The 27,256-nt window shown below is 44.3% G+C and overlaps 4 protein-coding genes across 8 annotated transcripts; 2 read left to right on the top strand and 2 right to left on the bottom strand.

Annotated features, from left to right (window-relative positions):
- Positions 1 to 711: 711 nt before the first annotated feature.
- On the top strand, positions 712 to 3,028 carry LOC120658806 (phosphoenolpyruvate/phosphate translocator 1, chloroplastic-like). Of its 2 annotated transcripts, XR_005668850.1 has the most exons (6): positions 712 to 1,243; positions 1,385 to 1,507; positions 1,895 to 2,056; positions 2,134 to 2,202; positions 2,306 to 2,663; positions 2,806 to 3,028. XR_005668850.1 is itself a non-coding variant. In XM_039936984.1 (5 exons), the coding sequence occupies exons 1-5, from the start codon at positions 1,070 to 1,072 to the stop codon at positions 2,438 to 2,440; spliced, it is 663 nt and encodes a 220-aa protein (XP_039792918.1). In that variant the 5' UTR covers positions 712 to 1,069; the 3' UTR covers positions 2,441 to 3,028. The 2 variants fall into 2 exon arrangements, 1 of the variants encoding a protein (XP_039792918.1); XM_039936984.1 differs by having other exon boundaries at positions 2,306 to 3,028.
- A 471-nt stretch (positions 3,029 to 3,499) lies between these two features.
- LOC120658805 (sugar transport protein MST6-like) lies at positions 3,500 to 5,214 on the bottom strand. Of its 2 annotated transcripts, XM_039936983.1 has the most exons (2): positions 4,797 to 5,214; positions 3,500 to 4,694 (listed from the first exon to the last, which is right to left on the bottom strand). In XM_039936983.1, the coding sequence occupies exons 1-2, from the start codon at positions 5,113 to 5,115 to the stop codon at positions 3,559 to 3,561; spliced, it is 1,455 nt and encodes a 484-aa protein (XP_039792917.1). In that variant the 5' UTR covers positions 5,116 to 5,214; the 3' UTR covers positions 3,500 to 3,558. The 2 variants fall into 2 exon arrangements, with proteins under 2 accessions (XP_039792917.1, XP_039792916.1); XM_039936982.1 differs by having other exon boundaries at positions 3,500 to 5,214.
- Positions 5,215 to 9,923: 4,709 nt separating this feature from the next.
- On the bottom strand, positions 9,924 to 14,044 carry LOC120660271. 2 transcript variants are annotated; one of them, XM_039938697.1, is made up of 2 exons: positions 11,786 to 14,043; positions 9,924 to 10,233 (listed from the first exon to the last, which is right to left on the bottom strand). In XM_039938697.1, the coding sequence occupies exons 1-2, from the start codon at positions 12,735 to 12,737 to the stop codon at positions 10,160 to 10,162; spliced, it is 1,026 nt and encodes a 341-aa protein (XP_039794631.1). In that variant the 5' UTR covers positions 12,738 to 14,043; the 3' UTR covers positions 9,924 to 10,159. The 2 variants fall into 2 exon arrangements, with proteins under 2 accessions (XP_039794631.1, XP_039794630.1); XM_039938696.1 differs by lacking the exon at positions 9,924 to 10,233 and having other exon boundaries at positions 10,993 to 12,382; positions 12,467 to 14,044.
- Positions 14,045 to 19,469: 5,425 nt separating this feature from the next.
- LOC120660273 (ubiquitin-conjugating enzyme E2 variant 1C-like) lies at positions 19,470 to 22,522 on the top strand. 2 transcript variants are annotated; one of them, XM_039938703.1, is made up of 4 exons: positions 19,470 to 19,666; positions 21,185 to 21,324; positions 21,909 to 22,034; positions 22,147 to 22,522. In XM_039938703.1, the coding sequence occupies exons 1-4, from the start codon at positions 19,627 to 19,629 to the stop codon at positions 22,285 to 22,287; spliced, it is 447 nt and encodes a 148-aa protein (XP_039794637.1). In that variant the 5' UTR covers positions 19,470 to 19,626; the 3' UTR covers positions 22,288 to 22,522. The 2 variants fall into 2 exon arrangements, with proteins under 2 accessions (XP_039794637.1, XP_039794638.1); XM_039938704.1 differs by lacking the exon at positions 19,470 to 19,666 and adding an exon at positions 19,915 to 19,938.
- The last annotated feature ends 4,734 nt before the right edge of the window (positions 22,523 to 27,256 follow it).

Below are 27,256 nucleotides of genomic sequence, written 5' to 3'. Positions count from 1 at the left end.
ATTCCGACCGAAATTTCGGTGATTTCGACTGAAATTCGGTGATTTTCGACCGGAAAATGATGTCAGTTGTGATTTTCCTACTGTTCCCAAGGTCAAATGAAAAAATTTTGAATACCAACTTTGTTCAGTTTTTCGAGATCTACAACTTTTGTTTCAGAAATTTTTTTATTTGAGCAATGGTTTGAAAGTTATTTAATTATTTCAAAAACTACCAATTAAAAGTCTTGTTATTGCGGATATGTCTATAAAATTTCAGGGATATTGGTTGATCTAATTGAAAGTTATTTTAAATCTAGGACAAGCATGATTTGAATTGGTTATCAATTCATGTGAATTGGTTATAAATTGTAAACCGTGGCTTAAATAAACTTTTGCCCAAAACCAATGTTGTAGAGTTGTAAATGATGAACAACTTTCGTGTTCAAAGTTTTTCGAGTTGTCACGACGCCGCACCGAGCTGCTCTACTACCTGCGGAAAAAAATTTATTTGATTGACTAAATCTCTATGTTTTTTATCATGCATGACATCAATAAGCTCAGAAAAACACCTAGTTTTTTATTATATTTTTCCCCATTTTTTTACAAATTTTTTTGAATTTTACAAATTCAAAACGAAAAATACCGAAATTTCACTTCCCGGTTACTAGCGGAAACGAATTTTTTACCGAAATTTCGGCTAAATTTCGCCGAAAAAGTAAACCCTGGTCGTGATCCTTTCGGCATGTCATTCCGTGGTGCTGTTTTCAATCTGCTAGTCCTGTTCTAAACTAGGAAGATGGACAGCAAAAAAAAATGTGTGGAGACATGATCTTCGGAATTATTCTTCCGTGGTACATCGTGATGGTTTCGGCATGGACGGCATACTACACTACACTACTGGGATCCTTGGCTCTGTTGCTTCAATTCTTGTGGCCTGGGCACTGTGTATTCATTCACTCAGGACAGGAGTCCGGACAACAAATTTCACAGCGAAAAGATCATCCGACAAATTGTACCCATCTCGTTGTCCCCACGGTCGTCAGCGTCATTGCCGAGGAAGCGCTTCGGTTTCTCCTCCCAGAAAACAGAAATGTCCTCGTTGGGCCTATGGCACAAAGACGACGACGCGACGAAGGCGGCCAAGAACATGGACGCTGCTGGAGGAGGAGAGGCCAGGGCCGGAGGAGGGCACGCCAAGACGATGCTACGGCTGGGGGCCCTCTTCGGTCTCTGGCACCTCTTCACCGTCGTCTACAGCAAGCAGGTGAGTGAGTTGACCGACGGCTCCGACATCTAGATGTTGGTGCTTCATTCTCAGTTGCTTGTCTGAGCAACTTCTAGATGATACCAATGATTACCGGCAAGTTGATTTTAAACCTTTCCTGTAAACGCATGGGCATGGCAGGTTCTCAAGGTTTTCCCGTACCCGATAAACGTCACGGCGGTGCAGTTCGCCGTTGGAACTCTAGTCGCTTTGCTCATGTGGAACACCGGTATCCTTAAAAGACCAATGGTGTCCGGTGCACAGGTAAATATTACTAATTCATTTGTCTTTTCTTCCTTTAATTTGGTGAACTAGCTTACATATTGTACCCCTCTGTTTCAAATTGTAAATTAATCCAACTTTCTTAAAGAATCAAACTATTTTTATATTTAACTAAAATTATACTAAGTAGAAGAAATTACAAAGATCTAAAGCACCGAATAGATATACTATGAAATTATGTTTAATAAAGATCTACTTATTTGGTATTACAAATTTTAGTAATTTATTGTATAAACTTGTTAAACTTAAAATGTTTTGACTCTCCAAGAAAGTTTGAATGACTTACAATATGGAAAGGAGGGGAGTATATATTATTGCTTCAAAGCTTACCTCTCTGTTGCAATTGTATGTACGCTCTTGTTTTCCCAGCTTTCTGCTATCCTCCCTCTAGCTATTGTCCATACCATGGCCAATGTTTTCACAAACATGAGCCCCGGGAAGGTTGCGGTGTCATTTACACATGTCGACAAGGCTCACAGGGAGCTGAAGCCTGCTACCTATCCGGTTCTCGTTCCAATCTTCCTCGGTCAGGTGATTTCGATCTCTGTCCAACATATATTTTTCCTTCTTTTTTGCTACCGCTCATGAACATCTCTATCAATTTGCAGTTACTTATTCCGTTGGTTGTATTGTGTCTCGTTTCAATTGCGGTCTTCCAGTCAAGGAATGTGATGAGGGTAACCGCATAACCAACCTGCAACTTTCTTCAATGATCAGTTATGAATTCATTTGCTAGTTCCTCAATCTTATGTCCACTACTCTAACCCCTCTTCTGACCAGGGATCTCTGGGCGCCATTAATTTTTTCTCAGTAGTCACAGTCATGTCATTCTTCCTCTTGACACCGGTAACCTTTCTAACAGAAGGTGTTCAAGTCACACCTGCACTCCTGCAGTCCCTGCTGAGGACCATATAGGGTGTTTATTTAGCCATTGTGCCTTTCTTTTTTTTTTCTTTTTTTTTGGGAACAGCCATTGTGCCTTTCAGGCTGGCATGGTTAGTGGTGACACTTTGGAGTTTTTGACACTACTATTCTCTGTTATATATAGTCTTATGTGTGTATGGTTCGAACTTAAAACAGACATGCACAGGAACGATATTTTCTGCTTGATGCATTCTGCTTTCATGGGCACCAACAGGTTAGGCATCTCTTCGATTTGTTACATGATATGTTTGAGTTATTGTAATCGTTTTTTAGGAAAGTGTTATTGCAATCACAAATCGGATATGTGTGTCATGACTTGAAATCGGCTTTGTGATCGTACATTTGTTTGGTTGAAGGTACGATACATGATCCTAGATCACAATTGAAGAGAATTTTTCACAAGGCTCAAGGCTAAGGCTGCTAGATCACATTTTCAGGAGAACTAGCACCCTGTATTAATTAGAACAATATTTTCTGGAGAATTCATTCATTAGCCCATTTATGATATATATAGTTGCTAGCATATTTGCGAATTTGTTTAGTAGCTATATTAATAAATCTACTCCCCCTTTGGACAAACTAGTTGTGTATGTAATAGCGCTCATTGTGGAATCACTTTTGCTAAGGGATCCCTTTTGCTAAATAGGAGTATGTGATTGCGTAAGGAGAAAAGGTAGCATCTCCACCGGTTCCTCAATAAATGTTTCCCATACTCCAACTATTCTTTCATGGTTATTGCCAAATAATCTTATCCCAAGCCAATTACTGTTTTGGGAGAGCTTCAACTCTCCCTCTATTTCGTGAGAGTTGGGACGGATTATTGGTTTGTCCTAATAATTATTGAGAAAAGAGAAAGATAAAAGGAATATGCTGGAGTGCAATTTTGATACAAACTCTCTCAATATGTAGTTGGATCGGGAAATTGGGATCAGCATGGAGATGCTTAAAATGTATCTTTATTAAAATTCAATGAACATAGTACAAGTATTCAACTTAACAAAGTAAAATATAGGTAGCAGCTACTCTATACTCCTGTACCTATGAACAGTAGAACACACGCTCGATCCTGATTTAAATTGATAAATTCTAGCTAAAAAAACCTAACTACGCTAAGCTAGTATACCCATCTCGACGTCTCCCCTGCCGTCGGCGTCCTCGCCGTCGTTGACAAACCGCTTCCAGTACCAATGCGACTTCCAGACGCCGGCCATGTCCTCGATGGGCACGCTCTTGGTCTCCGGCAGGAAGAAGGCGACGAAGAGCGTCATGACCACGACGCAGGCGGCGAAGAAGAAGAAGAGCACGAACTTGAGGCGGCACAGCATGGGGAGGAAGGCCTGCGCGACGGCGAAGGTCATGAGCATGTTGACGGCGACGGTGATGCTCTGCCCCGCCGGGCGCACCTCCAGCGGCATCACCTCGCTGGGCACCAGCCACCCTAGCGGGCCCCACGACCACGCGAAGCCAGCCACGTAGGCGCACATGACTACCACCACGGCCGCCGCGTACCCCGGCGGGATCGTGGCCACGCCGCTCCACCCGAACTTGGCTCCGATGAGGGCGCCCACGGCCAGCTGCCCCGCCAGCATCTGGGCGCCGCCCTCCAGGAGCAGCGCGCGCCGGCCGACGCGGTCCACGGTGAACACCGAGACGAGGGTGGAGGCGAGGTTGACGAGGCCGGTGATCACCGCCGACATGAGCGACGCGCTGCCGCCGAAGCCCAGCGTCTTGAAGAGCACGGGCGCGTAGAACATGATGACGTTGATTCCTGTGAGCTGCTGGAACAGAGGGATCGCCACCGCCATCACCAGCTGCGGCCGGTGCTTGCGGCGGAGGATGTCGCGCCACGGGCGGGACACGGCCCTGGACGCCTCGCCGGCCGCCACCAGGTCGTCGAACTCGGCGGACACGTCGTCGGTGCCGCGCACGCGCCGCAGCATCCGCCTGGCCTCCTCGGGGCGGCCGCGCTCCAGGAGGGAGTTGGGCGTGTCCGGGAGGAACAGGGAGCCGAGGGTGATGATGGCGGCGGGGACGGCGGCGAGCGCGAGGCTGAGGCGCCAGCCCCACCCGCCGGCGATCCTGTCGGCGCCGTAGTTGATGAGGTTGGCCAAGAGGATGCCGAGCGTGATCATGAGCTGGAAGCCGTTGTTGAGCATGCCGCGCATCCGCGCCGGCGCCATCTCCGACAGGTAGACGGGCACGCTCTGGTTGGCGAAGCCGACGCCAATCCCGAGCAGCACGCGGCCCAGGATGAGCATGGCCACGTTCATGGCGGCGCCGTTGAGCACGCACCCAGCAAGGAAGGTGAGCCCGCCGTAGAACATGGACCACTTGCGGCCGGCGGCGCGGGTGACGGAGGCCGCGCACAGCGAGGCGACGAGCGCGGCGACGTAGAGCGAGGAGGTGAAGAGCGTCAGCAGCTGGCTGTCGAACTTGCAGTACTGGTTGCCGCCGTCCGCCGCCTCCGCCTGCTTCCGGTACACGGACGGGAAGAAGCGGACGAGGAAGGGGTCCATGGACGTGACGCCGCCGGAGATGCCGATGTCGTAGCCGAAGATGAGCCCGCCCGTGGCCGCCACCAGGCACGCCATCAAGACGAACGGGGTCAGCCCGCCGGGGTAGTCCTGCCGCCGCCCGGCCGCCGCCACAGCCGCGCCGCCCGCCATTGCGAGCCGAACTGCTACTCACACCGTCACACGTACACACTCAACAAACCGAGAACTATCGACGATGACACAGGAACACACGGCGCGTCTTTATTGTCTTGTGTGATCACGAGTGGCGAGCCGAGTTCGTTGATTTGCCTTTGTCGTTGTGGTTTGGAGGGAAACCCGTCGCGCGGATTTATAGGGCCGGCGGGAAAGCTGCGATTCCGATCGGGCTTCTGACGAGGTACCCCGAATCGGATTCGCTCACGCGCGTGCATACGCTCCTGCTCGGACTCGTATCCAGACCAATTGCATCGCAACGGGAGTGGGCCTGTAGAACTGTGCCTACGTATATCCGATTTGGACAGTAGTGTCCGTACATAGGCTTCGTTTGAATCCATACTATATAGTAGTACTAAACGGTAATGCTACCGATCTCATCGGTCAGACACCCGACACACATTACAAGACATAAAAACTAATATTGCAATTATTATTTATTTTTGTTTCGCTGTGGATGAGGTACGAAACATGGTGTCAATGTTGCGGTGAAAATTTCATTCTCGAGTTCAGAAGTCAAAATTATTTATATATATATATATATATATTTTCTGATGTTGCAAAGGTTAATTTCTGATGCTGCAATGATTATTTATCTATGTTGCAATAGATAAAAATCCGAGACGCTAGTATATAGTAAACTTTATTTCAAAAGTTTTCATTACGTAGTAACAAGCTAGTGGGGCGACAAGGCACATTGTGCCACTCATGCCGTCCCCGCAAAAAGGGCTTCATGCCAGGTCTGGCCTGAGGGATCAGCCCATGTTCTGCTACAGCATGGTCCGACTTCGTGGTTTGCCTAGCCCGGTAGCAGCAGGTGCATGCTTTATCAGGCCCGTCCCACATTCAAGCATCTATTGATGTTCCACCATGAGTAAGAAAATAACATTACCACATGTGGGTGATATTGTAGGTTGCCTTATGCAATGATATAAGACTTCTACAATATGAAGGAGAGAGCTGAGGTGACAGACAACCACCTGGTACGCTAAATTTTAGGATTATTGAATAACTTTACTTTCATTATACGAGTTATTATTGCAATGCAACTATCTTTTTCCATAAATTAAAAAATTATAAAATTGTTACGAGATAACTTATAAAACAATTTAGTGTTTACTCCCTCCTTCCCCGTTTGTAGGGCGCATGACCATTTTCAGCTTTTCTCCCAATATAAGGCGTGCAGCCTTGGGATTTGTTACGTACGAATTAACTCACGGAAGCAATTAACTCACAGAAGCTGAGCAGCCCAGCGACGGGAATAAAAATGGACCGATCTCTGTATTTTCTCCATCCATTCCATCCTGATCCTTTCTGTTTTCTTCCCATGGCTAGCGCTCCTGCCGCCGGCAACAAGGTCGTCCTCTTCGACGACGGCTGCGGCGAGGTCGTCCGCTCCAATGGTGATGGCGCCCGCGCTGACGGCAACGAGGTCGTCCGCTCCGATGGTGGCGGCGAGATCGCCCGCGCCGACGGCAACTTGGTCGTCCTCTCCGACGACGACGGCGAGGTCGTCCGCTCCGACGGCAAAGAGGTCGTCCTCACCGACGACGGCGGCGAGAACGTCCGCTCCAACGGCAACGAGGTCCTTTCCGACAACGGCAGCGAGATCGTCCGTTCCGACGGCTGCTCCGACGGCAACAAGGTGGTCCTCTCCGACGAGGATAAACAGGCAGCGGAAGCTCTCGTGCATCTCTCTTCTTTGCCCTTGGAAGTGTACATGTCAAGTTTCTGCAAGTACGAAGCTTTCAGGATAATGGGGCCGCTCTTGATCCCTTCCTACTTCGGTGCCCACACAAGCGATGTACGTGAAGCTGCGTTTGCAATGGATGCAATCCGCCGTGGTGCAACCATGAAAGATGATTTAGACGTATTGGCAAATGAGAATGTAGAAGATGCTATCCATGTTTCAAGAATGTTAGGATTTCATTTTTAGGTTGATGAAACAATCTTAGCATCCGTGTTTACAATATGCATGGAATTGTACCCCGCCGGCAATATGCATGGTACTGTTACATCAAGGATATGTGTGACTACTGTAAGCTTTCATGCGAGTAATTCAGAGTGAGATGCAAATGATAAGTTCATTAAAATTAAGGGATTACAAAATTCAGAGCTTACATAATCGATTAAGGTTCAGAGATTACAAAGTTGACTAAACATGATCACACAGAGGCTAGAAACTCTATTGCTTCTTGAACAATCGTTGGATCACATGACAAAGTTTTTGGCAGTATTCCTAATCTCTCCAACGTCGCCTTCTTCATGTGAGGCACAGGGTAGTGTTGCCCTCCTTTTTCTTTGAGTATCTCCCGTAAGCAACCTTGAAGAGTGAGGAATACTCTATTCGACCGACCAACTGGAAAATTCCAATAAGCTGCTTCAACCTTTTGCACAATTTCATCAATGGTTTTTGGCATGCCACTCCTTTGGAACAATGCCTGTATGGCTGCAAACAATCCAAGGTCCAGCACGTTTGTGTCGGGGGAATTCGCTGGTTGACATGTCAAACGGATATCCCATCCATCAGCTTGAGCCGCTGCACAAAATTCAGGATCATCAACTGGGATATGACTTCGACAATTGTCCTGTTGAATCCATATTGTCTCATGTCGTCCCTCAGCTGGCCATTTTGCCTTGATATCGGGCAACATCTTGTCAATGAGATACCGTCTGATTACATCCCTTGTCACTGATGTGATTGGCTTTGTGATCGGAGTACCACGTGGCCTATTAGGACTCTTCCTTTTAGCAGGTTCAGTGGTAACGAATGCATATATGCCAATCTTCCCATCAAAAACACAGACATTCTGATCATTCAACCAAGGTCGAGATTGTCCACCAAAAAACATAACTTTTTCAATGTAACTTTTGCTCTTGCAAGTTCGACGAGGTCTTTCTTCACCCGGCGTACAATAATACTTTTGATTCGCTTTAGTCCTATAGTACCATTTTTCATCCGCATGGATCACATTGTACATAAGTTTAAAGACCGGCTGGTGAGGAACTGTACCTGGTTCTAACATGTTGAGAGCATGCTGCACCCGTGCCTTCTTATTTTCATCTGTAAGAAATGGCTTGATGGCACTCGAGTGACGTTCAATTTTTCCCTCTTTCAGCCGCCTATGGACATGACTCTTGGACACTCCCAGCCTTCTTGCTAGATCTTCTAGAGTTGTTCGGTCTTGAAATGGTATGGCAGTGATGGCTTCCATTGGAAGTTCAATTCTTTTACGTCCACAATGCCCCACTCTCTTGTTTATGACAGCATGTATTCCTCCCCTTTTTTGGCCTTCTTTCCAAATGCGCTGGACACATCTGAGTGAAACATCCATAGCCAAAGACACATGCAACGACAACCCTTCTGGCAAATGGCCTCGCACTGATCCCTCTAATAGCATGGCGTATACTGCTCGCTTTGTGTCATCACTGTATTGCTTCCGTTTGCTAATATTTGTACCTGAGCAATAAAATAGGTCATCCACTGCTATGAACACCATCCTTTATCATGAAAAAAGTGATAATCTTACCGGAGCTGCTACCTTGACCAATATTAGAACCAAAGTCCTCGAATATGTTTTCAGTACCATCCTCAACATCTGTACAGTAAGGCAATACATCATGAAAAGGCATTACATTGCATTCAGATCATGAATTACTAATGCACGGCAATTGTGTAAAAGATAAAGGGCATTACCAGGCATTGCATTCAGATCAGGCAGTACTGATCCCTGGCCATTGTGGTGTCCATCACCACTAGCATCAGGAGCTTGTTCATCTTCTCCAGCGCCCTGAGCAGGTGCATCTTCTCCGGTGTCCTGAGCTTGTGCATCTTGTGCAGCGCCCTGATCTTGATCTAAGAATTTGACATACAGTTTAGCGACCAAAACAAGAGCGAAAAGAAAGACATAACTTCAAGTAATGCAGCAACCTTCTTCAGTCTGATGAAAAAATATGGGGTTGTCCAAATCAAAAAAATCCTCTTGCACCTGATCCCAGTCAATCGGGTTACTTATATGAACCTGATCCTCTTGCCGCAGCTCCTGAGCATCCTCTTCAGGCTCATTTTCAGACGCTGGAACATTGAGATCAATTCCATGAACAGGGTGTAGATCTGCCATGGCTAAGTGGAGCTGAAGGAAAGGAGTGGCGATGGGAACAGGATAGCTGGGCAGGCCTATTTGTACACATGAATTCCATTTGCTTTGGCGCGGATTGAAAATTTTAGATGCAATTCAAAATTTCGGTGGGAACTGACGTCTCCTGAGAGGGATGAGCGCGAGAACGGGAAAGTTTTTGGCGACGGGAAAAAAAATAAGCGCCTGAAGGAAAGGGATTTAGATTTGGCGAGGGAAAAAATAAGCCTGCAGGATTTCGCGGCGGGAGAACATTTGCATGCCGCCATGCAGAATTCCATTTGCATGTGGCCATGCAAGGCTGCATGCGGCCATGCAACAACTCTAAGATCGAAGTGATGCCGTTTGCTCTTCACAGTATTAATGCAAATCTTGGTACCTGTGTTATTTGCTCATGCGCCCTACAAACAGGGAAGGAGGGAGTATTTGTTAAAGGAGTTATCTCCCTTGAGAGGACTCTCTGGATTGTTATTTAGCAAGAGTCCCCTTCCCCTGAGTGTTCTACTGCCTTATCCATTCATGGGGAGAGAGAAAAACAGATCGCAAACCACCCGATACTATCTATGGCGGAACCGCCCAATTTTCCTGGCTTAAGAGCGCTTGATCACCTTTTTACAAAGACAATCTAGCTAACGCTCTTAAGATGAAACAAATCCAGTAGTCCATCGGGTTTCACCCGAACCACCATACAACCATGTCTCAGATATGCGTACAAGATTGTTTTGCATTGGAGCATCGGATATTACACACAAACATTGCTTATAGATCATAATACAAGACAAGAGTTATTACATAATAAGCACAACCCTTAATGCATGCCATAACTTTAGAGTTTCAAAGCGTAGATCCTCCAGCCGTAGGGTTGGTTAACATGCAAGCCTTAGCTCACAAAATTTCTTGAGGTCTTGAAATCTTGACTTCCGGACTCCTCCTGTAGTAGCTGAACAAACAAAAGCACAAACATTGAGTACAAAAGGTACTCAGCAAGACTGGCCCAACTAACCAGTATAAATATATAGGTTTCAAGGATATGCAAGGCTTGTTGAGTGGACTGGTTTGTTGGGTGGAAGCGTTTGGACTTACTAAATACTAACTTTTATTCAATAGATCCAATTACTGATTAAATCGAAAGATAAACTTTAGTTGTCACATTCATTAAGATACTTCTAGGTTCAGCAAACCATAACTTTTATCAAGGTTGCATCCTATTTAGTTTACGATGTTTAAGCGAGATCAAGCAGTATTCATAACTGAGAAGTGCGGCGATTCGAATCGGTTATACACCCTGCAAGGGATCCCTGATCACACTCCACGCACGAGTTCCATGACAACCACACTGGCAACCTTTGGCAAGGAAGGCTAAACCCTGAACCAAGCTTACCCAGACCCGAGTTCTCACCCCCGTGCAGGACCCTCGTCGGGCCTGATCTCAACACGTGTTTCAGGCTACGACCCCGCCAACTTCTCACCCCAAGTGGGGTAAAACTCGATTCAAGAATTTAGGTCAACCGAGTTACTGGGCTTACCGGTCCCATTCAGTCGGCATGCGAATCAGTACGTTCAATACTTGATCCACGGTTAAACATGCCATAGATCCTTATTTCTTTCTTTGGAAGTGAGGACAGAATCAGAACTCCTCTTCTGTTCTGCACTCAATGGCCACCATACATGTCCTATGTTTCCTTGATTGAATGGAGTGTTGCTAGTATCTTGACTATTATTGCTTTTAAAGTAGTACACTTTTAGACAACTGGGTTGAATCTAAACTAGTTGAAAGGTGGCATAGATGTTTTTAAGTCAAGGAAGTTAAACGTGCATAAGATGGGTATTCAAATAACTCTTAGACTTAAGCATTCAAATGCAGCATCTAAATAATAACATAAGTTAAGTGAAATTAGTAGGCGTAGATGCTTCGGTGCTTGTCTTGCTCCGATTCGAAGGTGAAGCTTCAACTTGAAGTTTTTGTACAAGCTTTCTCTTGATCAACTTCCTTTCTCCTCTTCCAAATCCTCAGATAATGTCTCGACGAGCTTAACTTCGACGATGTCGACTTCAGGCTCTAAGCGTATAATATGCAGGATCAGTGTATGCAAAATGTTTTAGAAAATGGATCACAACTTTCCTTCTCGATAAAGTTGCAATCCAACCCTAATTACCCTTTCTAAGGCCTTAAAAGGTAGCTGGAGCATTAGTGAGGCCGAATGGCATAACCATGAATTCATACAGGCCTTGATGAGTTCTAAATGTTGTCTTGCTTACATCTGCTGGAGACATCCTAATCTGATGATAACCAAACCTTAAGTCCAACTTAGAGAACCAAGAAGACCCAGCAAGTTCATCTAGTAATTCCTCAACAATTGGCATTGGGTGTTTGTTCTTTACTATTTGAGCATTTAATTTTCGATAATCCACACAAAAATGCCACGATCCATCTTTCTTTCGAACTAATAGCACTGGAGAGGGATAAGGGCTAGCACTGGGCCGAATAATACCTTTGGAGATCATATCTTTTAATTGCTTCTCTATTTCATCCTTCTGATCAGGAGGGAATCTATAAGCCCTGGTGTGCACTGGGGTAGCACCAGGTAACATAGGAATAGTATTATCCCATTTTCGTGGAGGAGGCAAATCATTGGGATCACTGAAAACCACAGGATATCTTTGGATGACTTGCTGAATGACTGGTGGAAGGTGCTTTGTAGTGTGGTCAGGAGTGGAATCAATAGTAAGAACAGGATGGACATCAGAATGTGCAGTAGGTCTAAACACCTTTGTCAACTCAATTACATGTGTTACAGCCTGTCTGCGAAGAAGACCTTTGAGTTTATGGATCCCAATAGGTTTGCAGGAAATGGGAACATTATGAATGCCTCTTAACAATATTATCTTGCCCATATGTGCGAATCTCATTTTCTTCAATTTCCAATGGATCCACATAGGACTGTGGTCCTCCAACCAATCAGCACCTAAAATGAGATCAAAACTTCCCAAATCAAGAACTCTGACATCTTGGGTGAATGAATGTCCCTGTGTCCACCACTGGAAATCTGGAACCATGCTAGTACACTGCACTTTGGCTCCATCAGCAACTGAAAAATGCTCAGCAGGAATGGACTGGGAATTACAGTGTAAATGAGCTGCCATCTGAGTACTGAGAAAAGAGTATATGCTACCTGAGTCGACCAATATGAGAATTTCCTGTTTGCCTACCAAACCCTTAAATTGCATTGTTCTTCTTTTCTGCGGAGTAGCTGTCACAGCCATCAAGGAATCCTCAGCTGGAGAACCTAGCTCAGTGTCATCAGAGATATCAGAATCTGAATAATCAAGGACTTCTAACAATTCCTCGATGATATGTAATGGAACCTGGGCAGGACATTTGTGTTGCTTGTTCCAAGGTTCACCACACTTGAAACATAAACCCTTTTGTTTGCGGTATGCCATTAAGAATTCCAGCTTATCTGGTTGCTTGGCCTCAGTTGGTTTCTTGCTGTCAAATTTGGGTTTCTGTTTACCAGTATGAGAAACTGTCTTGGTCACCTGTTTGGTGAATTCAGGTATAGAAGAGCAAGTAAGCCCGGTCTTGTGCTGATTCAACAATTCTTCTTCCTGTAGAAGAGCAAGAGTACTAGCAGTATCCACATTGGAAGGACGATGAAGAGCAATAGGAATGCGAATCTCATCCTTAAGACCGCTGAGAAAACGTGTGACAAAGTATATGTCGTCATAAGAAGGGTTGTAAAGTAAGATGGTGTGAGACAACTGCTCGAAAGTATCATAATATTCAGCAACCGAGCCAGTCTGTATCAGATTATCCAGATGCCGGAGAGAGATCTGATACTGATCCTTATCAAAACGTGCACAAACAGCTTGACACAACTTATCCCAACTAGTGATTCGGCCACGCAACTCAAGAGTTTGGAGCCAGAGAAATTGAGAGCCGCGAAATGAGTTTTCAAATTGCCGCTAACACAGAGCAGCTCAAAGTATGTCTCGCACTTATCTACCCAGAGCCTAGGGTTCTCGCCGGTGAACTTGGGAAATTCCATTTTAGGGAGATGAGGCAAGCGAGAAGAACCAGTGCGAGAATCAAGCGACAATTCAAGGGAGGGTTGAGTGGACATACTCGTGACCGGGTGAGGCTGACGGGATCCGAGAATCCCACCGCCAGCATCCCGGTGATTCATGTCGGTGTGGTGCCCGCTGGGCCGCTCCCAGGAAGACGCAGGTGGGTGCGCCTCCTACTGTGGAGCCGTGTTGAGGTCAAACGGGTTGATCCACCGAGACGGGGGCTGGGGAGGAGTCGTCGCAGGACGTTGGATGTGGTGACGAGGCTCTCGAATTTGGAGGCCTTGCACGACGCTAGAGCGGCCGCGGATGCGTTTCCGCCAAACTAGAACCTAAGCGGCGCGAGGAAAAGTGGCCGACGGCGCTGGAGAAGCTAACCGTCGCTATGCGGTGGCCGCCGCCGACTGGGAGTTGGTGGGCGGAGCGTGGACGCCGAGGTCGGGGTGAACGCGGCGGAGCGACCAAGCACACCAGTGAGGTGCCGAGGTCAGGGCGGAAGTGCGAGTCCGAAAAAACAAAATTTAGGCAAAACACAGCGGAATCGAGGATACAAAGCTCTGGATACCAAATGTTATGAGACAGCTAGGAATCGATCCGGATAGAGGAAAAAGAAGAAGAAGATTCAGAAGAATGGAAGAACAGAGCAACCAAGAACAGGGTAAATTCTAATCGATGTCCTGTGCGCCTCCTTTGGGCGGCTTAAATCCTTCCCGATCACATGCCGACCGGGTGACACAGGAACTCTCTTAGTTCTGGGCCGAGCCCACGTACTGGAGGCCCATTAGCCACGCTTGAGCAGCCCAGTATGCTTGGTCCTGACACACGACAATGCCCAGATACTAGCCCACTATTTCCTGAGGCCAGAACCTATTGGGGCCGAACTCCCAATATGCGGCTTGGTTATGGCGGCAGCGCATATTCCCGTTGGTCTAGGCCGGCTCATCAACCCCAAACCATCCATGTGTACAAGTGATGTGGTGTGTGGTACTGGATCGAGCTAGGATGGCCGGGAAAGGCACTCTCACCGGCGGCTTGGCTCTTCCTGCTCGGCGACAGTCAGAGGAAGAAGACGACCGTGAATTGGTTGCTGCAAGGGATGGCTATGGCTCGGGTCTGCTCGAACAGGACTGTGGTGTCGTAGTGCAGCTGTGGTTGAGAGGAATCGAACTGGGCTGGCTCACGGCGTCAGAATCGGCGACGAGATGAACTTGAGCTGGGAAGAGCAAATGGCGGGAGGAGGAAGATGAAGGCCCCCTCGGCGATTATATAGGCATCAGCACAGCCCCAAAATCGGCCACCTCCTGCTTGGCTGCCTGCTCGTGGCCTCACCCATGAATTGCACTTGGATTCTTTGAATTTTGCCGCGAACTGGACTGCGGCGAGGATAAGAACGAACTAAGTCTTATCTGCTTTGATGTCTCTGCAGTCTACTCCTCTTTGCTTCTTCTGGACCTGGACCTTCATCCCTCATTTTCACCAAAATTTGTGTATGAACATTCAAATTGGCCAAAATAACAATTGTAGAAGAAACATCAATCTGTAACGTTCATGTTGAACATTTGTCTTAATTCTTCCTCAATCCTGATCAAAATAGCTCTGAATATTGTTGAAATCGTTGGGTTTGTTCTGAATTCAGAGTTTCAGTGTATTTGCTTGAACCTTCCGTCTTTGGGTCCAAAGATCTTCAAATTTCATCACTGGACATTGAAATTGGAAAATATAAAAGTTGTAGAGGATACTTCCTTCTAAGTATTTCGTGTTGAACACTTTCCCTAACTCAGCCTCAAACTTGCGCAAGAATGGCCCTGAACAGGTTGGTTTTAACTGAAATACAGGGTTTTCAGTTAACTTGCTTAAACCTGTCATCTTTGCGTTTTATCTTCGAAATTGATTACTAAACTTCAAAAAACTGTGAACACCAAACCTTTAGGGGGAACATTCCTTTGCACTTTTTATGTTGGGCACTTTCTGTAATTTTGTCTTTGTCTTGCTGAAAACATCCCTGAACATTGGGGGTTTTTGCTGAAATGAAGTGTTTCAACTGTCTGCCCAAACCTGCCAGTTTGGATCTATTTATCTCCTGATTTTGTGTGTAAACCTCAAAATCTCCAATGGTTAAAGTTGTTTACTTGATATTTGTATACATTTTTTGTTTCAGGCACTTCTTCAAATTCAGCCTCTAACATAGCTAGAAACTACTCTAAAGTTGGCTGTATACATTGGTTTCAGACTGAACTTTTCTGAACCTAAAACTTGCAATGCACTTTTGTCCAAATTCTTCCACTGAACTATAAAATCTCCAAGAAACAAAGTTTTAGGTTTGACAATTCTATACAACTTTTATTTCAGTCATATTTGCTGATTTGGACTCTAATCTATACAAAAACTTCTCTGAATAGATAGGGTGCAGGCTGTTTTTCAGAGTTTTCAGCAATGTCATCACTGTCTTTGAATCCAAATTTAAGTACCTTGTTGATTGTTCCCACGAAAATAAATGATACCTTTGCAAAGCCTGAGCATCCAAAATTGTCATCCAAAATTGCTACACAAAATATCACTTTATTGTGCTCAAAGTTCACCATTTTTCCGCTGCAACTTCTGAACTTAGAGATTTTTCTAAGTCTTTAGCTGATCCTTCTTTTTCTTCAAACTTTGGAGCTTTCAAACATAATCAAAAGTCAAAACACTATTCCAGCCCTTCAAACTCAATTCCGTTGCAAATACATACTTTACACTGACTCCTTTTTTTTTGCTGTCTATATTGACTTAGTCAACAAAACCTCAAACCAACAGATGTCAAACATGGATAGTCATCCATTTTTATCACTTCATGTAATTCAGTCAATTCTCACTCTTTTTCTTTGAATTTGAATGTCAATCCTGAAATTTGATTATTGTTGACTTTTTTCTACTACTTAACATTCTTCAGATGGTTTGGTATTCAAATTTGGTTGAAATTTGACCAAATTTGACTTTCCTTTACTCTATTCCCTTTCCTTTTCTTTTCTCTTCTCCTTTTCATCTTCTTAACCCTAGTTATTTAGGGTTGATCCATGCTCTTAAAAATGCGGGATGTTACAGCCTACCCCCTTAAAAGAATCTCGTCCAAGATTCCAAAGAAGCAAACCTTCAACTTTTTTTTTGGGAAATGAAGCAAACCTTCAACTTGAGCATGGGAAAGGAAAATGTTTCACATTTCATTTTCCAGAATTTCTCTATTGAGAAACTGAGTGTCGCGGTGCCTCATACTTTCTTACTTAAGATTCCTCCATAGACTGATTAGTGCTAATGGATCTTATTTGATACAATTATAAAATATGGATAACTCATAACCAATTATTAGAGATAATTAGGAATAATAATAAATAGGAAATTAGGATTTTCTTAGTATATAATAATTCAAGATAACCATAATCAATTGTTCAAAAATTTTCTTAGGGTTTAAATAAATAGGATAAAAATGTGTTAGGGTTTTTAGAAGGGTAATTAGGGTTGGATTGCAACATAATCGAGAAGGAAGTTGTGATCCATTTTCTAAAATGTTTTGCATACACTGACTCTGCATATCATACGCTTAGAGCCTGAAGGCGAAGCTGTCTGAGTCAAGCTCGTCGAGCCATTGTCCAAGGCTTCAGAAGAGGAGAAAGGAGACTGATCGGGATAAAGCTTGTCCAAGAACTTCAAGATGAAGCTTCATCTTCCGAAGCAGAACAAGGCAAGCGTATCAGAGCATCTACGCCTACTAATTTGACTTAACTTATTTTATTATTTACGCGCTACATTTGAATGCTTAGTCTAGGAGTTGTTTGAATACCCATCTTATGCATGTTTAACTTCCTTGACTTAAGGATATCTATGCCCCCTTTCAACTAGTTTAGATTCAACCCAGTTGTCTAAAAGTGTATTACTTTAAAAGCAATAATAATAAAGGTACTAGCAAAAGGTTCACTCCATTCAATCAAGGAAACATATGACAGGTATGGTAGTCCTTGAGTGCAGAACAGAAGAGGAGTTCCGATTCTGTCCTCACTTTCAAAGAAAAAAAAGGATCTATGGTATATTTACCTGTGAATCAAGTATTGAACGTACTGATTTGCATGCCGGCTGAATGGGGCCGATAAGCCCAGTAACTTGGTTAACCTAAATTCTTGTATCGAGTTTTACCCCACTTGGCGTGGGAAGTTGGCGAGGTCGTAGCCCGACAGGGGGTCCTGCATGGGGGTGCGAACCCGAATCCGGGTAAGCTTGGTTTAGGGTTTAGCCTTCCTTGCCAAAGGTTGCCGCGTGCAGTTGTCATGGAACTTGTGCGTGGCATGTGATCAGGGATCCCCTGCAAGGTGTATAATAAATTCCGACACCGACCAGCCGCGGCACCACCAGCAACCTGATCCCGACCTGCCCATGTGCTTGCCGATGTTGGAGGATTACCCACCTCCCATCCCATCCCCTCCCCTCCCTTTCCCCTTCTCTTCAAGCCATGCGATGCTCATCCGTCCGACTCTGCCCCTGCCGCCGACCTCTCCCTCGCTAGTGAGGACCGCCCTCCTCCCAACCCACCCCTCCTATCTAGACCTGATCACGGGCCACCCAACCCGGTAAACCCGATCCAACCCGCCCGAAAAAAACCCGACCTGACCAAGTGACGGGTCAGGTACGGGCCGAAATATTTGATCCGAAACTCAAAAAAGAACCCGATCCAACCCGAAAATTACACACATAATTACGGGCCAACCCGACCTAACCCGAACCCGACCCCACCCGACCATGTCATGGGCTGGGCATGGGCCAACATTTTTTTACACAAAACCCGAAGTGACCTGACCCGAACCCGATCCGATCTGACAGATGATAGGTATACTCCTATCCACTCCAGCTCTCCGTAGCAACGCCCCCGTCCCCGGCACCGTCCACCGAACGTCCTCCATGGCCCCAGTCAGTGGCGCCATCGCCGCCTGCCACCCGCCGGGCCGGCCACCCACGCGGAGCTCCCTCTATGTCCAGCAAGCACAGGTAACCCCTCCCCCAACGCCCAACCCAAAACCAAAACTTGCCAAGGCGCCGCCCATCACTGGAGTGTTTTTTCCTTTCCTGTTGTTACTTTCTTCTCGTGGTAGTTACTTCCTTTTATGTGCTTATGGAAGCAACAGAAGGGCAATCAATTTACCCTTAGATGGAAATGGAGAGTTTAGTTTATATGTTTGTTAAATCATCTCAGATTTTATATACCAGTGCCGAAGATCATTCATTCTGTTGGATAGATGTGGCTGGTGGCTGGTACTAATTTGTTGTGAGAAAAAAATATTGCTGGCTGATGACTAATATTAATTTGGTATGAAAGAAAAATACTATTAGCTTATTGACCGACAAACCATCCGAAGAGCCTATCCTCGAGTTTTATCCTACACATTTTTCATTCACCACAATCTCTCTTTTGCCTGGCCATCAGAGACGTTGATGTCGAATCCAACGGTTGGTAGTCGTCCTGAAAATGAATTCCATTCCTTTGTACTCGCAGTCAGGCCAGGGTTTCCCTAACCGGTGGGAACCGGTCCGATTTGACCGGTTACCGGTCAAACCGGTCCGGTTCCGGTTTGGGCCGGTACCAAACCGGCCCAAATTCAAATTTTAAATTTAAATTCAAAAAAATGAAAAAATTTCTAAAAATACTTTAAGGTGCGACGAATCTAATGGTGTCAAATTTTCTCAAAAATTCGTTCATTTAGTATAATTTGCGGGGATTTGAAGTTAAACAAAAAAACGTGCATACAAAAGTATACAAATACAATGTAAAAGTAGTACAAAAGAGGATTGGAGGGTTCATTTAGACTAAAATATGTTATACAAACATTTATTTAGTATTTGAATTTAAACCAAAAAAGAAAAAAATTGAATTTGACCGGTTAACAGTCAAACCGGCCGGTTACCGGCCAAACCGGTCGGTATACCGGTCAAACCGGCCGGTATACCGGTACGAACCGGTTGAACTGGGAAGTTTAAATTCAAATTTGAATTTGACCAGTTCCGACCGGTAACTGGCCAAACCGGACCGGTATACCGGAACCGGAGACCGGCGGTTACCAGTCACCGGCCGGATAATTAAACCCTGAGTCAGGCCGCCAAAGGATGGAGCGAATCCAACATCGGGAGAAGATTCGCGTGGAAACGACCTTTCCCCTTTCTCCGGCCAAGGCGATCGAACAAACCCTCAAACCCAACCCCGTCGGCTCCTGCTCCTGCTCCTCTCGGCCCCGTCGATCCATCGGCGATGACGCCACGAAGCTCCGCCGCCGGATCGGGCGTCGTTGGTAAGCCCCCCCCCCCTTCCCCTCCTCCTCCTCCTCCTTTCCTTCTTGCTCCGTTTTTTGCTCGTGTTTTTCAGCCGGGAAATCGCGCGGTCCGGTCCTGCCCTCCTGATTCCGTGGTCCGCTGCGGGTCTGATCTGGTGGTTTCTTGGTCCGACGCCGGCGTATTTCTTGCTCGTACCATGCGACTCGCGGCAATTTTGGGGTTTCAAGCGATTGGACGCGTTAATTGACTGGCCACCAAGATTGTCTTTAAGCGGTTTTGGATCAACGGGGTGGGGAAACTGCGTGCTGTGGCGGTGGGCTCGGATTGCTCGTTCTCTGTTTTGCTTTATTTGGGGAGGTGGAATTTGTTATACAGGCAAGGATGAAATCCAAGGGGTGAATGCAATTTCACGGCCTTTAATAATTTATAGCAAACCGTAGAGTGCGGATACATCAGAACGGCTTGTTATTTTCGAGTAATTTGCTTGGGTTCGTTTAGAGCTGATTATTGTGCTGTCCGTTAGCCTTTAGGTATCCTTTTGAGCTGTGAAGTGGGTGTGTATTGTCCATTGGGTATCTTTATACCATGACATGTACACAATTTAGGTATTTAGTTTGTGCTGCACACTGACTATTGTGTTGTCACTATTCTTATTCTACCTGTGCTGTGTATATTTGTTGTTCTCAGGATCTAAGCAAAAAAATATTGTGCTGAGGTCATTGCCAAATGAATTGCAGCTGTTTATAAGAAAACCATAATATCCCCTTTGTTCTTGGGTTTTCCGAGTGCTTTACACCTGACATTCAAACATATGGTAACACCCATTCTCAGACTTATCAGAGAACAACTCATGACCACTAAAAATCGCTATCCATTTCTAATATTGTGTATAATCAGTTTTAACCATTATACCTGCTGCGAGACTGCACTAATCCTCTTTTGTTGCCTTAGTTTTTGGGCATGTGTATATAGGATGTTATTCACAAATTCTTGGTGTTGAAAAGAAGTCAGATGGTTTATTGAGTGTAGATCTTTCTTGCAAGACAGCTTGATCACTCCTTGATTTTCTTCTTTTTCCCAATCACAAATCGACTTACATTTTTTTATGTGTATACTACTTTTTTAAGCAACCGTTTCTAATACTTTTTTTTGGTGTTTGTTTATCCATATGTTTGCATATTTCAGCAGCATAGCACCAATCCTCCGACCCTTGTTGGCAACAACTCCATTTCTTTTGTATCCCATTCGAAATAGCAAGTCAGCTATTGTTGTGCAAATGAATCCCATTAGAGCATAATGCAACTGAGTCTCATTTGCATTTTTATTTCATTTCTAGAAGCAGCTATTCTATTTTATGAGTTTAGATTCCGTGCAAACAGGTTGCATATTCAAGGCTAACTTTTAATCATCTTTGATTCAATTACAAAGGAAACTATTCCTTTTTTTTCCTAATAGCAGAAGAATGTGCATGTATAAAGGTATCAAAAGTTTATTACAATACTTATGGAGCTGACTGAAATGCAAAATTCCCGCAGTTCCTCGGAACTTCAGACTACTAGAAGAGCTCGAGCGTGGGGAGAAGGGCATTGGAGATGGTACAGTGAGCTATGGAATGGATGATGCAGATGACATCTACATGAGATCATGGACTGGCACTATCATTGGCCCACATAATGTGAGATTATCTTTACTCTTAATCCATCTGTCAGTATATTTCCCATTTCCCTCCTCTCTATAACCCTGTGTCAGGACTCAGGAAATCTGGATGCAGGTTTTGGTCAAGAATTTATGAGTGTAATTTCTGTTGTTTCAGATTCTGTAGAATTCCAATCAAATCTGGTTTCCAAACCACTAGGGATCATGAAAGAATGCAAATATAGTTTCTTAAAAAACCAGGCTGGAAACTACATATAAAAAACCTCTTTTATGCTGTTCTTCGTTCAATAATGCATTTATACTGCCTTAGTCATTGACTAGTGGAAAAAATAAAGAACTGACAGAGGCTGCAACATATGCATGAAGAGAGTCATGGCATATTATTCATATGTAGAGATGCACTTCAGCCTTTCAACATCCTTCCAATTTTTGCACAAGGCCTGCAAAGCCACGTACAAGGTCTAGCTCATATTGGAAATCACTCAGCTTAATAAATGATAAGAGTAGACAAAAAGTTGCACTCTGCTCCCTTTTGTATTGCTTCTTTCAGTTATTACTTGTATACTGAGTTGTCTTGCACTTTGCATCTTTCTCAACTGGCAGACAGTCCATGAGGGTCGCATCTACCAGCTGAAGTTGTTCTGTGACAAGGACTACCCTGAGAAGCCACCATCTGTTAGATTTCATTCAAGAATAAACATGACATGTGTTAATCATGAGACTGGAGTGGTAACAACATTCTTTCTTTTGGTGGTTCTCATGCAGAATGTAACTTTTGGATTTGATTTTGGCTAGTTTTCGGTGGTTCATCACTTCATCCTTTTTTATTGTGGGCATGCAGGTTGACCCAAAGAAGTTCAGTATACTGGCAAACTGGCAGCGGGAGTACACAATGGAGTACATTCTGACCCAGCTCAAGAAAGAGATGGCCTCCCCGCATAACCGCAAACTAGTGCAGCCTCCAGAAGGAACATTCTTCTGAAATAGCTATTTGCTGCCCCATCTGCGGATTCAACAGCAGAATCTCATGGCCATCCATGGTGACTCCAAAAACAGCTTCTTCACTTGGTAGCTATGGTTGATTTCTAGTATGTGTGCCTACTATCTGTTGACCCACCGCCTCGAAAGCGTACGAGTGAATTTGGTTCCTTCAAATTTTTCTGGTGGTTGCTAAAGAGATGGAATGAAATGGTTCCCAGTTTGGCTGGTCTTCTTTATCTGTTGCTTTTGGGTTTGCTGCTGCAATTGCTGCTTCGGCAGCAAACATCTGCCGGACACTGGTTGAATTTTTTCTCCTTGACCATGGTTATCTTGTCGATACTACACCACAACCCTAGAACAGCAATTTACGGACTATTGGGGATAAGTCGCTATACCAATGGATAGTCCGTTGGTATAAAAGTATACGAAAGCAAATCAACTGAAGTGATTGAGAAACCTCACTTTGCAAGGTGGAGTCACCAAAAGCTGCTTTTCATAAATTTAACTATATATTGTGAGATGACATCAATATACAACGCTAGAACATACAACATGGTATAAACAGCCACACGTACAATAGCAAATGTACCACGCATGCCAACTCAGTATGAAATGTTCAAGATGGCAGATGAAGCCATAAGTCCTCGGCATTACCAATGATCCATACAAGAACTACCGTTGGTAATGCCAAACATTCCTTTCCAACTATTTGTCAAAGGAATCTACAGGTGCCAACTCTAATAACCAATTGACATCAGATCCACAAGCATTGTCATGTGTCTCAAAACTAACTGATTCTGTACAATAAAACTGTAGAAGAGCAAGTCTACAGTGCTCAAAAGCGAGGACATGATTCAGTTACCGTGCTCACCTAGAACACTGAAAGATGCATTAAGCATATTTCATTTTGGTATTTCTAGGTGCATAATTTTTGTTATGCACCCAGATATGTAATATGTCTAGATACATGGTAAAAACTATGCAATTAAAGATACCAAAACGATCTATAATTTGGAATGGATAGAGTATTACCTTGGAAATAAACTATTCTAGTCTAAAAAGAAACAAATTATTTTGAAAACCTCACAACATCAGCAACACTCTAGAGTGTAGACCATCAGTTTACTTCAAGATTCTCTAAAAGTCAGTTCAATATGCATATAATGTGACAGTTCGGTCACCGTATGCATGGCCTTCTGACACCTGCATATTGCTTGTTGAAAGGCTACACTGACATGTATTGCGCTTGAGGAAACTAAAAGATTGGTGAATATAAGTGAATTGCCCATGTATATAGAATAGCCACTCCATGAGGATTTCTAGCCTCAATTTCTTAAACCTTATAACACGACTGTAATCGATGCTAGGTCACGTGGAGCAAATCTTCTACTTCTAAGAGCAAGAACAGTTAATGCCCTGTTCTCAAACATGTACCATACCATTATTAGAACTTGGGAAGCAAAACTACATTTGATAAGGTAAGAAGATATGACAAGGGGTTGGGCAACATATTGACAGGAAATAAAATAAAGCTGTGGGCTGTGGCTATGGCTAGGTTGATACTGAGGCTTTATATATTGGACACAACTAATGTACGACCGTCATAAATTAGGTCAGCCGTACATCTGCCCTGATTAGGAAAAGCAATAGAAATAAGCACATGCTATCTTCCATATAAGGGTAAATTGCTCCAGTTCCAGTCAATACAACACAAAGTTTGGCATACCAAGCAATTTTCCTGCTTGAATGAGATCCACCGCCGCCTCTCCTAGCCTGCTCACTTCTGTACGTTTCTACTTCCCTAATACTACCAATTCAACTCAATGGCTATACAATGAAGCAACTTTTTGGGATCTCATAAGCAAAGTTTAAGAACTCTAAGAAAATTAGAACATTTACAATTGTATTTTTCACGCATCTAAACATTCAGACAAAGCAAGTCTTCAGGCCACATTCTCTAGAAGCGAAAAACATGGAATGGCACGATCATCAAATTGTGTGAGCCTGCTGTGGCACCGAAACAAGGAATTGAATCAATATTAATACCGAATTTTTTCTTTCAAATGATTTATTATTAAAGGAGCGCAAATAATGATGATATGAAATGCTAAAGTAAGAATGAATTTTTGCTTGAAATTGTTCAGTAGACCAAAATAATAAAATTCACCGTACTATGAAAAGATTGCTAGAATTAGAACATAAAAGTGTTGAACCACAGTGGGTAAATTGCTTGTTGGTGTAACATAAGTTGCCTAGTTTACTAGGATATTTTTGCCTAATGAACAATGAAAAAAACTGTCACTGTACATGTTACTAGACCTAAAATAAAATGAATATAGCATCCTGTTACAAATACATTTGTGCTTGTAAAAAAATGCTAACTTGCCTTTTGAGTTTGCATAACTTGCCTACAAATGAATTCTGCAAGTTGATCAGTAGAATCGAAATGATTGATAGCAAAAATGAGCTAATTGGCCTCTTCCAGACCAACATTACAATACTGCATGATCAAACCTTATTTTTACCTAATGCAGTACACCATTTTGCCTATTCTAGAATTATATTGCAAAAATGCTAGCAAACAACGATGTACCTTCATGTTTCTAGAGGTGAAATTGCATTAAAATTACAGTGAGAATACCACTAATAAAACAATAATGACTTAGTTCTAGCCGATCGTGTTCTAATAGAACTAGGTCTAACATGTTTACTGATACATACTTATCAATTAAAGAAAAAATCTAAAAGACAATTCAACCAGCACATAGCTAAAATTGGTGACTAGCAGTTCTGATCATACAAAAAACATCACCGACCGCCAGAAAAAAAGCAGCACAGGGAGCACACAACTAGAGATGGACAGTGATTGCTTATGCATGATAACTTGGAGACCTACAATGTAAGAACACAAAAATAAGAAAGAATTAGAGAAGAAAAAATGTTGTAAGAATTACCCAACAACTTGAACTGTTTTGCCTTGAATTTGGCATAATATTACTTGATTATAGTACATTTATTTGCTTATTCTCATAGCTATTATTGCTTTGTAACTGCCTAATGAAGTTCGGTAACTAATAAGATGCATCTGCATCTGTCTATAATCCAGCATGCTTGCAGCGGCTACTATCAAACTATCTATGTTCCATCTCTATCATCAATCAACATCTATACCAATTAACAATTGCTACCTTCTTTTAATTTTTCCCCAACTTTTGCTACCGTGGCTCGCACATCAACAGTACATGGACATGCAGCAGGTTATCAAACACATATGAATCAAATAGTGGATGGATGATAATTACTCTAGATAATTTATTAGAAAGACACACTACTTTTAATATGAAATGGATGACACACATGGATAGCATACCAAGAGGGTAGGGAATGGCCAGGGGGCCTTCCGGTTTCAGGAACAGGTAGCACTACTTTTAATATGAAATGCATTGATAACATATTGTTGCTTGCATACACATTGTTGCTTGTATTATTCTGCCTAGTTGTTAACACATTGTTGCTTGAATACATATATTCAGTTGCATATCTGAAAAAATCAGAAAAAAAATTGCCCAGATAAATACGCTGAGTTTGCCATGTTTTTAACACATTATTACCTGGATAAATGCACTAAGTAGCCTACATTGTTGCATCCCTGCTTTGATGCATCCCCATACGGTTAATGCTAAAGTTTAAACAAAAAATACTAAACTGAATAATTTGCTTGTTTATTTAGTATAAGTTGCCACAAATAAGAGTAGAGATGGGGGAGAGGGAGGAGGAGGGGGGGAGAGGGAGAGGGAGTAGGAGGAGCATAGGAGGCCTCACCATACCAGCGTAGTGGCTGTGAATCTGGAACTAGAAAAAAGGACGCCAATCTCACCTCCATCCTGAGCATGTTGAGGCAGTTGAGCTGACGGGGTGCCGCCGCCGAGGTGCTTCCTCGCTGGGGCGCACGACGCGCCTTGCGGGGCCAGTAGGGCTGGCGCCATGCGCGTCCTCGTCAGAGGTCGCTGCAAAACCATTGCTCCGCCACAGGGGGTTGCCGATCGCCGGGGAGCACCGCGCTGCTCCCTTGCCGGGGCATGACATGCTCCCGCGTCAGAAGATCCCTTGATGGATCGCACCTCCTCGAGGTTGTTGTGCCTCTTGTGGAGGCCCAGCGCAGCCCGCCCCATGCCACTACGCTACGCCTGCTCCGCAGTGAGCCGAGCTGCTGCGCCCATGCAAGGAAGACATACGCATAGGTGGGGGATGAGGGGAGGCCGCGGTGGAGGATGGGATAGGAAGATAGGCAGCGGCGGGGAGGGGCATCGGCGTCGGGAGAGGAGGGAGGGAGAGGAGTGGATAGGAAGATGGGGCCTGTTTGGTTACGGTGTAAAAAAAATTCATGGAAACATTCCCATATGTTTGGTTAGGAGAATTGCATGCAAAGTCAAAAATTACTACATGCACACACCTATATATCCCCAAAAGCATGAAACAGCAGCCGGCGGCGGCGGCTTGTGGCGGCGCATGGAGAGGCGGCGGCGACGAGGGAGGGAGGTGCGGGCGGAAACAGTATGGGTGGGAGGTGGGCGCATCGTTGCGCTGTGGGCGGCAAACGAGGACACCTAACACGTTCTGACGTGGGTCCCGCCTATGGTCCCATCTCGTAGGCCCAAATTTCCAACTCTTCCAACGAAACACATGAAAAGTTTACCAAGAAATTTTTTCCATCCCCTAAACGAAACAAGGCCATGAGTGGCGAAGGGATATGGAAGGTAAGGCTGGGCGTCGGTGGGACCCACTCACAGAGCGGGGCAGACACGGAAGCCACGTGGGTGTCGTGCGTGAGCGCTTCCACGTGGCCGGCCACTCTTAAATCGTTACTCGCTCAGTCCCAAATTAAGTACATTTCTTTGACCATCAGACATCGTGTTTGACCATTCGTTTTATTCAATTTTTTTTACATAAATTATAAATAAATAATTTAT

The sequence above is a fragment of the Panicum virgatum genome, chromosome 2N (assembly GCF_016808335.1).
Source record: "Panicum virgatum strain AP13 chromosome 2N, P.virgatum_v5, whole genome shotgun sequence".
Taxonomy (NCBI): Eukaryota; Viridiplantae; Streptophyta; class Magnoliopsida; order Poales; family Poaceae; genus Panicum; species Panicum virgatum.
Note: the sequence above shows the minus strand (reverse complement) of the source record. Positions and strands in the feature narration are given on the sequence as shown.

Bases quoted from the DNA above. Each gene is read 5' to 3' on its own strand.
- LOC120660273 (XM_039938703.1), top strand. From the start codon at position 19,627: ATGACGCCACGAAGCTCCGCCGCCGGATCGGGCGTCGTTG. The intron at 19,667-21,184 runs GTAAGCCCCCCC...AAATTCCCGCAG, and splicing joins CGCCGGATCGGGCGTCGTTG to TTCCTCGGAACTTCAGACTA. The intron at 22,035-22,146 runs GTAACAACATTC...GTGGGCATGCAG, and splicing joins TTAATCATGAGACTGGAGTG to GTTGACCCAAAGAAGTTCAG.
- LOC120658805 (XM_039936982.1), bottom strand. From the start codon at position 5,115: ATGGCGGGCGGCGCGGCTGTGGCGGCGGCCGGGCGGCGGCAGGACTAC.
- LOC120660271 (XM_039938696.1), bottom strand. From the start codon at position 12,737: ATGGCATACCGCAAACAAAAGGGTTTATGTTTCAAGTGTGGTGAACCT. The intron at 12,383-12,466 runs GTAGCATATACT...AGCATTTTTCAG, and splicing joins TCTCATATTGGTCGACTCAG to TTGCTGATGGAGCCAAAGTG.
- LOC120658806 (XM_039936984.1), top strand. From the start codon at position 1,070: ATGTCCTCGTTGGGCCTATGGCACAAAGACGACGACGCGACGAAGGCG. The intron at 1,508-1,894 runs GTAAATATTACT...TTGTTTTCCCAG, and splicing joins CAATGGTGTCCGGTGCACAG to CTTTCTGCTATCCTCCCTCT. The intron at 2,203-2,305 runs GTAACCGCATAA...TCTTCTGACCAG, and splicing joins AGTCAAGGAATGTGATGAGG to GGATCTCTGGGCGCCATTAA.